The sequence below is a fragment of the Ailuropoda melanoleuca genome, chromosome 5, assembly GCF_002007445.2.
Source record: "Ailuropoda melanoleuca isolate Jingjing chromosome 5, ASM200744v2, whole genome shotgun sequence".
Lineage (NCBI taxonomy): Eukaryota > Metazoa > Chordata > Mammalia > Carnivora > Ursidae > Ailuropoda > Ailuropoda melanoleuca.
The window spans coordinates 70,378,853-70,391,404 of NC_048222.1; the positions used below are offsets into that span (position 1 = coordinate 70,378,853).

Sequence of the window (12,552 nt, forward strand, 5' to 3'; positions counted from 1 at the left end):
ACGGGCTCTGAGAATCACCCCTGCCGCTGTGCCACTTCTCCAAAGTCCACGCAGGATTTTCAGTCTTTCAGTTGAGGAATCAGACTTTGGAGCCTCCGTGTCTTTTTAGCTATTACTCTTGGCTTTTAAATATAAATGCCTATGATGGAGTTTACACTGTGGGGGAGGAGGTAGACAGCCAGCTGAGAAAGGCACCCCAAGTTGGTAGTTACTGAAGAGTGCAGGGAGCAGAACTCCAGGGGGAGGGCCAGGCTGTATCTGTCAGGGAGGTAGGTGGGCCTCAGAGACCACTTGTGACCTACTTTGCGATGTGCCCAGGCCTGCCGTCCTAAGGATTGTGGGCCTCAGTTTTCAAATATGTTACAGCCTTTTTCCCTGACCTTGTGGATTTTTGTTCCTGCCTTTTATACCAAATCCCTGTGTAAAACAGCCTGTGGTGGCCGCCCTCTCTGTACCCCCATTTCCTGTCCTGAGGTGGCAGCACTACCATCCCCACGATCTCATTCAAAAAGGATCCAGGAGACAGTTAGCAGAACAGTATGCTCTTTGGACCAAAGTATCCTGATAGATTGCCACATCCCTAAATTGAGTGGTCATGTCTGAGAAAATTGGGTTGAAGCTGAATGAATGTATTTAAGAAAAAAAGTTACTGGGGACTGACTGGAAAGCTTCATTGGAAGGTTTCTGGGGCATTTCGTTCCTGAGCCTTGACCGCACACCGTCCCAGTCCAGATTCTGTGCTTTTCCTCTCTCTGGCTTCTAGTGTGAAACGCAGCAACTGCTACATGGTCTGGGGCGGGGATATTGTGGCCACCTCCCAAAGATCAAGTCGGAGCAACGTGGACCTGGAGATCGGCTGCCTGGTGGATCTGGCCATGGGCATGTTGTCCTTCTCGGCCAATGGGCGAGAACTCGGCACCTGCTACCAGGTAAGGGTGGCTCTGGGTCGGAGCCAGCAGCATCCCCAGCCGGCGTGTGTATGGCTCTACCCCTCACTCTCCGTATTCAGCGTCTCCGCCACAGCATGTGGGGATCATGAGCCCCCAACGTTCACAAGCCATCCAGGAAAAGAAACAGGACCAAAATGACTTCATTCTTACGCAAAGGAAATGGGGGAAAGGTATCATTATTTGCTGGTTGATCAGATAGCCTGGTCGTCTTTCTAGAAGATAAGAAGGCTTTTCTTTGGTGATGGTATCTAATAGGTGATTCATTTATTCCATGAACATTCCTTGTGCAGCTTTCATGTTGCCTGCACTATACAAGACGCAGAGTCCAAAATGTGAGCAGAGAACTCCTTGCTTTAAGAAACTTCTATGCTCAAAATACAGACTCACAAAAAAGGACTAATGTGCCAGGGTGTATCCCTTTTGCAAAAGGGTCATTCTCATCCTTATGAATTCCTTACAGGATCCTTTAAAAACGCATTTGTATAAATGATGTGTTTCATTGACTGTGAGCTCTAATAGAACTGCTCGGGAAAACCATCAATTGCACACATGCAGGCTTACCCATCGTTAACCACAAAAGCTTTACTCTTTGAAGCAGGATTTTCAGCCTTGATAGCCAGGTAAACTTGGGAAATGCCACGTATTATATCCTCTTTCTGATGTTGGCAATGGACGTTAGTGCAGGGCAACTTTAAAAAACACTTTAGAGAGAAACCCTTCTTTCTAACCAAGCATTTCTCATGATACTTAACCTAGAAACTTTTTTTTTCCTTTAACAATAGTAGTTTTCTGTAAGTCTGGAGTTCTACAAAGCATATCTGGAAAAGGCTAAATTAAATTTAATTTCTTTAAATTTCTATGTTCAACTTTCTCGATACTCCCAGGGTAGGTATATGGAGAGTGTCATCCGAGTTCAGAGAAGGAAGAACTCACCTCTATCAAGAGTGGTCAGGGAAATGTTCATTACAGAGAAACCTTGATTATTGAAGCAAAAAAAAAAAAATTCTTCTGTGAGAGCGAGGGGAGGTATAGAAAGGTTGAAGAATGGTGCAGGAGATACCTTCACGGAGATAGAGCAGCACAAGGTGTATTTGAGGAACAACGACCAGCCTAGTAGGGGGCCTCTATGGTGAGCGCTGAGAAATTCATCTGGAAAGATACGGAGGTATTGACAGGAATTGAGGAGCTCCTGAAGGTTTCTGACCAGAACAGTGACACACAGTGTTTAAGGCAGCTTAGCTAACTACACCAGATAAAAAGCACCCCACTGTTGTGTAAATGGGTAAAACCCCAGATTCTAAGTCAGCCCCATGGTCCAGCCTCCAGCTGAAAAGCCTCTTGACAACCCTTTGTCTGGCCTGTGGTTGGAGAGATGGCCTCTAGAGGGGAGAGGTAAAGTAGCCGCCCCAAATCTGAATTGTTTGGTGACCAAGAACAGAGGGACCAAACCCTTCCTGGGTTCTGGGGACAGCATGCCAGCATGGGGGCAGCTGCCTCCTCTCCAGCCCCTCTTCATCCTCCTAGGGAAAAAGTACAACCATCCACACCACACAGCAGGCTGCTCCAGCCCCTGGGGCCCAGCCGGCCACACCCAGCAAGAGGCCTTTGCAAAACCAGGCTTCCAGGCAGAAAGTAAAGTATTAGCCTTCTGGTACTTTCTCGTGATTCCACCCCCTCACCCCCAAGCCCCTGAGAAAATGCTTATATACATCACTGCTGTCCTTCAGAATCCATTAGCTTTTTCCCATTAACTTTTGAAATGAGTTTGACTGAAGGGTCCTCCCCGAGCTGCAGAGAGCCCTGAAGCCTCTAATAACTCTGAAGGCTAGCCGGGCTTCTGAGGTCCCTAAGTAAATAAAGAAAGAGGCCCGGGCCTTGGCAGCTGGAGAGACTCGCCTGCCAGAGCTAGTGCCGTTGAGGAAATGTTGCAACAGAGAGCAGGACCCCGTGGCCGTGTGTATTGGGCTTTCACCGTGGTTCCTGGGTGATGCGGGGCTGGTCCCTTGTCTTCTGGGAGCTGCGAGCTGGCACCCGCCGCCCTAAGAGGCCTTCCTCCGCGGCATGCGTACCCATCCTGCTGTCCCTGCTCGTGGCCCCAGCCCTGCACCCCGCCCCGGGGCACCGTGGTGGTGAGCGGGAGGGTGCCAGGGCTCAGCCCCGGGAGCCCTCAGGAGGAGGCTCACAGCCGGCCAGCCCCCTTGTCATTCTAGGCGAGACACTGCCGTGTCCAGCCGCGCATCTGCTCCCCTGGCAGTGGGATGATGGTGACTCTGCAGCTGTGGCCATTTCCACTTTTCAATTATCTCAAGAGGCGCAGGGCAGCAATATTTACACACTGGCTTTCTGTTCACAAAGGACCAGTAACCAAAATAACGAGAGGAGGGTTCTCTCAGATGGCGTCTCTAGACTGCCGCCCCCCCACCCCCCGCCCCATTAAATAACTGCTATGCAATTGGAAACCTTCTCCTGTCGCACTTTACGTAATCAGGGAGGAATGAGAGATGAAATGTATGTTCAGGAGCTGCTCCTGGGTTATCGCCACCCCAGCCACACTGCTCTGAGAGCAGAGCCAGCTGCAAGACTCAGATTGACGAGGGGGGTTAGCTTTCAGCTCAGGCCAGTGCCTATGCCCTGACTCTCACACATAATCAGAAACAGAATGTCTGTTATTGCCAGGACACGAGAGGTCAGCCAGTGAGAAACACGTACCTTGAATACAAGAGGAAAAACCATGGCACCTCCCAGCAGCCTCCGATCTGGGCTGGTCACATAACAGCAGAGGCTCCCCATCCAGAACGTCAGCTCCTTAAGGGCAGAGGCCAGCTCTCCAGTCTGTTGCCGTCCCTGTGCCTGAAATGGGACGTGGCACCCAGGACGTGCTTGCAAAGTATTTGTTGCCAAACTGGCCAGCTTGGCTGGGAGACCACTGTTATCGTCTCTTACTTGCTTAACAAGTTACCACAAAATTCACAGCTTTAAACCAATACATCTATTATTTCACAGTCCTGGAAGTTTGGGTTCTCTGCTCAGGCTCTCGGCAGGCCAAAATCAAGGCATCTGCAGGGCCAAGATGCCTCTCTCCGGAGGCTCTAGGAGGAATGCACACCAAGATCATTCAGGTTGCTGTCAGGATCCAGTGTGGTTGTAGGCTGCGGTTTGAGGTCCGTTTTCCCTTGCCTGCCCTCTTCCTTCTCTTTCCTCACCTCTCTGCTCCCAGAGGTCCCCGTATTCCTTCTCAAGTGGCCCCTTCGATCTTCAGAGCCAACGAGAGTGGGTCCTACTCTTCTCATGCTTCAATCTCCCCAACTTTGCCTTCGGCCCCCAACAAGAGAAAACACCTTTTTTTTTTTTTAAGATTTTATTTATTTGAGGGAGAGACAGAGAGAGTGTGTGAGCACGAGCGGGAGGAGGGTCTGAGGGAGAAGGAGAAGCAGACTCCCCACTGAGCAGGGAGCCTGATGTGGGACTCGATCCCAGGACCCTAGGGTCATGACCTGAGTGGATGGCAGACGCTTAACCAACTGAACCACCCAGGCACCCAAAACATCTGCTTTTTAAGCGTTCATGTGATTAGATTAGGTCCACAGGGTTAATCTCTCCATTTTAAGTTCAACTGGTTAGTAGCCTTACTTCCATCTACAGAATCCCTTTTGCCACGTACCATATGCAATCACAGGAATAACCCCAGGGGTCAAGAAGACCTTCTAGGATTCTGCTGTCACACCCCAGGTTGCCATTTTTATCCTCCTCTACACCCATCGTGAGCCCACACTTGTGTGTTCTTTTTTGAGTGGTTGAGCGTAAAGTTCTGTTGTTCATCATGGTGGGAGTACAGTCTGCATGGTAGACATAAACCCATCCCAGGGCATCCTAAATGCTTTCAAAGCTCCTCCTTTTCACAGGGGAGTTTGAGGAAGTTTGCAGGGACCAGTCCTAAGGGACCAGAAAACATACCACCCTCTTCAGCGTCTAGGTCCCAGTACTAGTGTGACTTCATTCAGTGTAGAAAACCTTTGGGCTTAAAGCATGTAACTGCCCCATGAGCTCAGATTTGTGGGCTTCTTGCTGGTCCACATGAAGTGTCCCAGCCACCAGAGCTCTGCTCCCTGAAGCTTACAGTGACTTGAGCGGCACAAGTTGTTCTAGATGTCACATATCAAATATCTGAGAAATCTGGGGGCAGCCCAGGGAGGTATCAAATGAAAATTTCCTATTTGTGTCTCTCCTGGCTGCAAACTCAGGGTCTGGCACAAAGCAGACATATAGTAGGCACTAAATCACTATTCATTAAATGTCCTTTACAAAGCTTATTCCACACATGGCCAGGCAATTCCAGCAGCTCCATCCCCACCTTTTGGTTTTACGCGTATTTATCCGTTAGTATCGTCAATGGGTACCTGAAGCATTAGGCATAAACCAAGTGTTTATACCTAGCATGTGAGCCCCTGCCGCGTCCTGGGATGGGATCACTGTGTGCTGGGCGCAAGTCTGGTTTAACCAGTCTGATGACCCGTTTCATCATGAGCAAGTGATAGCCCTAGACCACGTAGTCGTGTAAGTCTCTTACAGCCATAAAAAGCGTGTTCTTTTATAAATCTTATGTCTAAATGCATCGAAGAAATTCATTATTAAAAGGAAGCCTGTAACCAAATACTGTGACAAAAAGGACCCTCTGTATTCGTTTTCTATTACTGCATAACGAATGACCACTGACATAATGACACAACAGCATACCCTTATGGTCTCACAGTTTCCATGGGTCTGGAGCGGGGGGTGGGGGGGCCTCAGCTGGGCCCTCCACTCCGTTTCACAAGGCTGCAATCAAGGTGTCAGCCAGGCTGCATTCTTTTCCACAGCTCGGGGTCCTGTTCTGAACTCATGTGGTTGCTGGCAGAATTCAGTTACTTGTGTTTGTAGGTTTGAGGCTCCATTTCTTGATGGCTGCACCCAGGGGCACCCTCAGTCCCATGATACCCACTGAAATTTCCCTCACGTGGCCTTTCACAGGCTCTGTTACAACAGGGTAGCTTCCTTCTCCAAAGCCAGGTGGAGAGCTTTCTCTCTAGTCGGCTGAGACACAGTCTTATATAATATAGCCAAACCAAGAGAGTAACAATCTCTATACCTTTGCCATATTCTATTTTCTAGAAACATGACACAGGTTCTAGGGGAGGGGATTGTACAAGAGAGTGACTCACTGGGGGCCAACTTAGGGTATGTCCATGATACCATTCCCTAACTGTAAGAATTTCCTAATGTCTCTATTTACTTAAAGGCAAAGGACTTTGGCTGGTAGAATTAAAATCCCTTTTTTTTCCTTCCATGGTCTTCCTAGTCTGCTTAAAAAACCTCAAAGTGGGCAAGTGATAAATGGAGTCCCTGCTGTCATAAATAAATCCACACTCTTCACCTTAGTGGCAGCTAGAAGACAGTCAGTGAATCCCATGCTATGTAACCTAAGAACTAGAATCATAAAGAGTGAGAAGGAGGTGGAGAGAAGTCCAGAGGAACCAAGTAAAACAGGGAGGTTTTAAGAAAAGGAGACAGGCTCTGGAAACAGATTCTTATGTTATTCCAGGGAAACACCTGCCTATAAACCAGCAGTTCTCAACCAGGGGCATTTTTCCCTCTACGGGACATTTGGCAATCTTCAGAGACTTTTTTTAGCTGTGTGAACTGTGGTGGGGGTGGCGAGTCCTACTGACATCTTCTGGGTAGAGGCCAGGGATGGTGGGAAATAACCTACAACACACAGGACAGCCCCTGCACAAAGAGTTACACAGCCAAAACTGTCAGCAGTGCTGAGGTCGAGAAGCCCGGCCGTAAGACGCCCCTTGGGCTTGCTTGATCAACATCCCTTTGCCTTCAGAAATAACACTGAAGTCCTTGCGCCACCCTCCATGATCACCTTCTGTGGGCAGGAGTGATGAATGGTGGTGTTCCCTGCATGCCAGGTGTCTCCAGGCTCTGCGAAGAGCCAGGACATCGCATTGTTCCCTGACCTATAGCAGCCATTGCCTTTGGGGCCATGTTAGTAGCTCCCTGCATGTGACTCTCCCCCTGAACGCTGGAGAAAGCTGTTGGCTGCAGTTAACAGAGAAAATGAAAGAATGGGAGATGATTCGGCCCCAAGTAGAGAGGGTGAATAAGGTGGGGGGCAGTAACAATCGCTACCAATAGGCACCATTCTCAGAATTTCTGAGCAGTGGAGAATGACCCACCAGCTAGCTGTCCTCTGTCAGCTAAGGTTAGAATGGGGGTGTTGATTAAAACCCCCCATGACTTAGCCATCTGTGATTTTATAGTTCTGAGCAAACCTCCCGATGTGTTTTTGTTTCCAGGTGGAGCCCAATACCAAAGTGTTTCCAGCAGTCTTCCTGCAGCCCACGAGCACTTCCTTGTTTCAGTTTGAACTTGGGAAGCTGAAGGTATTGACCTACCCCCTTATCCAAAGGCTCTGATAAAAGAAGCAGCGTTGACCATGAGGGGGAATCCTAGGCCTCAGAAAACAGGGGAATCCCCTCTCATACACCACTTCCCCGGCCCCCTCACTAGGCCCCTATACTTGCCCATGAAATTCTTATGACAGAAGGTAGGTTCTCATTTTCCTTTCTCCCACTTCCGCTGGGTGCTGGAAGAATTAATTAATGCTAACATAACCCATTATGCAAAGTCTGAATTAGGCTGGTAAAGCCTTAGAGGTCTCAGGATTCATTTGTCTCTCTGTAGTTTATACTAACCATACTGGTGATCGCGGGCCAGGCTGTGTTATCCAGCAACTGCGCACCTGTGTTGCACACGTGTTTCCCTCTCAACGCCTTTCCGCCTTGCCCCAGAACGCGATGCCCCTGTCGGCGGCCATATTTAAGAGTGAAGAGAAGAACCCAGTTCCGCAGTGTCCACCTCGGCTGGATGTCCAGACCATCCAGCCCGTGCTCTGGAGCCGCATGCCCAGCAGCTTCCTGAAGGTGGAGACGGAGCGGGTGAGCGAGCGCCATGGCTGGGTGGTGCAGTGCCTGGAGCCCCTGCAGATGATGGCCCTCCACATCCCCGAGGAGAACAGGTAGTGGAGGGGCCCCCAGAGGAGGGGCAGACCTGGCAGGCGGCAAGGAAAGGGAAGGAGCAGCATCCTCATGGCCAAGGGCTCTGCTCAGTCCGTTGACTTCCCAGAAACTTCAGTTTCTGTCTCCGCTTCTCACTTTCATTCTTCACTTAGACATAGCAGGATACTCGCTGCAATATGCCTGCCACAAGCCTTCACCGTAGCCTGAGTGCCTGCAGTCAGGAACATTTCCATCCCTTTAGTTAAAAACTCCAATGTGACCCTGAAATCTATGTTATTAATGACAAGAATGGGGAAAATGAGGCATGGCAGCTTGCTTAGAGAAGCAAGAATGGGCTCCTGGGCTCCTCTGGTTAAGGGGTACTCTTGGATTATGGCCTCTGTTCAATCCTAGCAGTCTCACTTTCTGGCCTTGTGGCCTTGGGCCTTGGGTAACTTACTCATGTAACTTACCTCCGCTTCCTCATGATACGGTAAAATAAATGACCACCCAAAGGACTGCTGGGAGAAACAAATGAAATTGTGTAGGTAAAATCCAGTCGAGTTTCTGTATGTAGTAAGAATTAAATAAATTCTATTGTTAACATATTATCACCCCTTGATCCGTTGGACGAAAAACAAAGTAATGGGGGGTGGAAGGATTTGACACGTGCATGGCAGCCATTTAAGTATTGGGCTGGGTCATGGACTGTGCAAGGCAGACTAGCCGAGGGGAGGAGCAGGAAAAGACAGGGGTCCAGCCAAGTAAGTCAATTGCAGAGGAGGCTGAGATCCATGATGTGGAGCAAGACAAAACAGAAAATCTAAGCAGGGCAGAGACTGTGGGCCCCCACAGATGAGGGAGCCACACACAGACTTCTAAATAGGCTTCTCAGGTCAGGAAGGAAGGAGAAAGTGAATTGATTATGCCCCCTGAACTCAGGTGGGAAAGTGTTTTCTCTCTGGACAAGAATGCACGTGTGTTTGTTGTCAGAGGAAGGAAAGCCCCATGGATGATGGTAGATTGGAGACGGTACAGATGATGTAGGTGACAGATGGACAGAGGGCTTCAACTCCATCTTCTAAGGAGCTCTTATATCAGAAAGCAGACGTCCCCCTTATACCTACAAATAAGAGGACCAAGTCACCTCTATTACACACCTGAAGGTTTGCAGTTTTCCCGTTGGGAGGTTTCCCTTAATAAGGAGGACTTTCATATTTGGGAAACCAGGTCTTTAAGTCTTTCAGACTCTCCAGACTCTTGTAGTTAGAGAAAGAGGATTATCAGGAACTGGGTTATGGACCAGAACTGAGAGAGGAATGATGACGTGCGAGGGAAAGTGGGGTAGAGGCTCTTTCATCCTTCTGTCCCCTCTGCCCTCGTTGAGTTGGGTGCAATCTCTGGGGATTCAAAGAGAAGCACCCCACTGAACTCGGGCATATTTCTCCCCGTGGAGTGGCTCATTGCTCATCCCCCCGCAGGTGTGTGGATGTCCTGGAGCTCTGTGAGCAGGAGGACCTGATGCAGTTCCATTACCACACTCTACGACTCTACAGTGCCGTGTGCGCCCTGGGAAACAGCCGGGTGGCCTACGCCCTGTGCGGCCACGTGGACCTCTCCCAGCTCTTCTATGCCATCGACAACCAGTACCTCCCTGGCCTCCTCCGCTCTGGTTTCTATGACCTGCTCATCAGCGTCCACCTGGCCAGCGCTAAGGAGAGGAAGTTACTGATGAAGAACGAGTACATCATTCCCATCACCAGCAGCACCAGGAAGATCCGCCTGTACCCAGACGAGACCAAGAGGCACGGGCTGCCAGGGGTGGGCCCGAGAACGTGCCTCAAGCCAGGGTTCAGGTTCTCCACCCCTTGCTTTGTGGTGACCGGCGAGGAGCACCAGAAGCAGAGCCCTGAGATCCCCTTGGAGATTCTCAAGACGAAGGCACTGAGCATGCTGACGGAGGCCGTGCAGCACAGCGGGGCTCACATCCGGGACCCTGTGGGCGGGTCTGTGGAGTTCCAGTTTGTGCCCGTGCTGAAACTCATCGGGACCCTGCTGGTCATGGGGGTGTTTGATGATGACGACGTCCGGCAGATCCTCCTCCTGATCGACCCCTCTGTGTTTGGGGAGCACAGTGCGGAGACAGAGGACGGAGCCGAGAAGAAGGAAGTGACCCAGGTGGGGGAGAAGGCAGTGGAGGCTGGGAGAAAGGCCAGCAAGGAGGCTCCAGTCAAAGGCTTGTTGCAGACCCGACTGCCAGAGTCCGTCAAGCTGCAGGTAACTCAGTGCAGCCAGGTTCCTGCCCTTAAAAAGAGCTGCGGAGGGTGACAGTGCAGCCTGGAGGGGAGGCTGGGGCTCAGGGCACCAGCCTCAACCCGGGGTGTAGCAGAGACGCTAAGAGAGCATTCGTTGGTCATGCTTGTTTCTGACATGAAATATACTCCCTAGGTCAAAAGAAAAATACTAACCTTTACCAATAAGCCATGTGCTTTATTTTTAAGATGTATTTGTTTATTTGAGAGAGAGTGCAAGCGAGTGTAGGGGGGAGGGGCAGAGGAAGAGGGAAAGAGAAACCCAAGCAGACTCCACACTAAGCATGGAGTCTGACATGGGGCTCGATCTCAGAACCCTGAGATCACAAGCTGAGCCAAAACCAAGACTCAAGACAGCCAACCAGCTGTGTCACCCAAGCGTCCCATGTGCTTTAGAATTGTTTTTATGGAACTAGTGATGGATTGACCCTGATCTCACTTCTTACTTTTGGGACTAAATGGCTCCTTGGTGAGATCTGTCTGGAAAGGGGGAGGAGCCTTTGGCTCTGGAACAGACCGGAGGAACTGGCTCATAGGGCGGCCACACTTATCACCTGCTCTCGTTTGTTGCCATGTTCTGATCACCGAGCCTATGGAGACCTGTTGCCCTGGCATTCAGGTCAACGGCCTTCTGAGCTAAGGAAGAGTCATGATCACCCAAAGCTAACCCCTCGTCATCCCCTGGGAAACCTCAGCATGTCCTAACGTAGTCTTACCAGGTGTAAGCTGGCATTGGTGATGCACTCAAGATGATAGCTTTTGTCTTCTGGGCACTGAGAAAAGAGAAATGAAAGTGAACAGAGCAGAATAGACCGTACCACAGAGCCAGGCTGGCTCGGGCATCCCTAGCCACTTAGCAGCTCTGTATGCTCGCCAAGTCAGTAGCCTACCAAGGCCTTAGATTTCCAATTTGTAAAATACGGATGATGATATAATAAAACATAATATTCAACTTTATCATTATAAAACACAGTATGAAATTATTTTATCATGAAACATAATAATCTCCAAATGACACTCTCTTACCCAGTGTGATGGGATTGGCAGGTGGTCAATCCAAACATGCATACAGAGAAGCATAACAAATTTTACACAATACCTTCAACAATTTTATTAAGACATACAAGTGTGCTCTTCTGCTGGGGAGCCAAGACCTCTTCTTGAATGTGAGTCCCTGACTGGCGTGTAGAGGCCTCCCTTTTGTGTCAGTGACACCTGTCACACACAGTTTGATGTGCACCATGGCCTGTTGGGGGGTCTCTAAGAGACCGTGGATTTAGAGCTAATTGGAAAGCAACCCAAGCACAGACTACTTCTAGAAACTAATGATTTCCCCCCAGTTTTTTGTAGTTGTCTAACTCACACCCAACTTTTACTATTTTTTTTTAAAACAACTTGCCTTGGGGTGCCTGAGTGGTGCACTCAGTTAAGCGTCCAACTCTTGGTTTCAGCTCTGGCTGGGATCTCAGGGTTGTGAGATCGAGCCCTGCGTCGGGCTCTGCGCTCAGCACAGAGTCTGCTTGAATTTCTCTCTCCCTCTCCCCCTCCCCCCCACACGTCCCCCCTTTTCTCTAAAATAAATCTAAAAAAAAAAAAAAAGAAAGAAAACTTGCCTTTCACAGATGTTCCCTAGTCTTTCACCTTGGTTGTCCCATTTCACCGGCACACGTTCCTTCTAATTAAATGTTGTCACTGTCATCACAAATGTGATGGGCATGTGCTCAGAGGCAGACCTGTGCAGATAAGCCAGAGACTGTCGTGCTGCCTAAGAGCACACCTGCATCAGGGGCTCTGTGGTCTGTGCCCAGACGGCCTGGAGACTGTCTGTTAGTCATGGGAAAGGTGAAGTGGAGATGGGTTAATAGAACTTCTGCTTTAATAAAAACATCTGGAACACACTGAGGTTTAAAGATGGGAGTATAGCAAGTGCCCAGCACGGAGTCTGGCAAATCGTGCTCACTGAGTTGTGGCTGTTGTGCTTCTTATTAGTAAAGGTTCAAATAGTGATAAGATTAGTAACAGTAACAGACCGAAAGAACTAATGCCAGAAAAACAGTGCCAACGAACAAAAAGAAAGATGGAGAGGGGAATCAGAAGTCTATAGTACCCATCATCCAGAGCCAGAAGATGTCAGGAAGGATCCAGAACTCACCTGTGCAATTCAGTGGTGGTTTCTGCATAGAGATGAGAGCCATGGAAGAACTCTCTTAGAAATGCGTTCTCCCTCTCCACAGGCTGATTTATTCT

At 49.5% G+C, this 12,552-nt stretch overlaps 1 protein-coding gene across 1 annotated transcript in view; it reads left to right on the plus strand.

Annotated features, from left to right (window-relative positions):
- The window catches only part of RYR3 (ryanodine receptor 3), a 541,796-nt gene that overhangs the window by 349,014 nt on the left and 180,230 nt on the right, over positions 1-12,552 (plus strand). The window contains exons 32-35 of the mRNA XM_034661206.1: positions 764-929; positions 7,292-7,378; positions 7,787-8,013; positions 9,475-10,270. Of these exons, the coding sequence (XP_034517097.1) occupies positions 764-929; positions 7,292-7,378; positions 7,787-8,013; positions 9,475-10,270 (1,276 nt within the window). The remainder of the gene's footprint in view (positions 1-763; positions 930-7,291; positions 7,379-7,786; positions 8,014-9,474; positions 10,271-12,552) is intronic.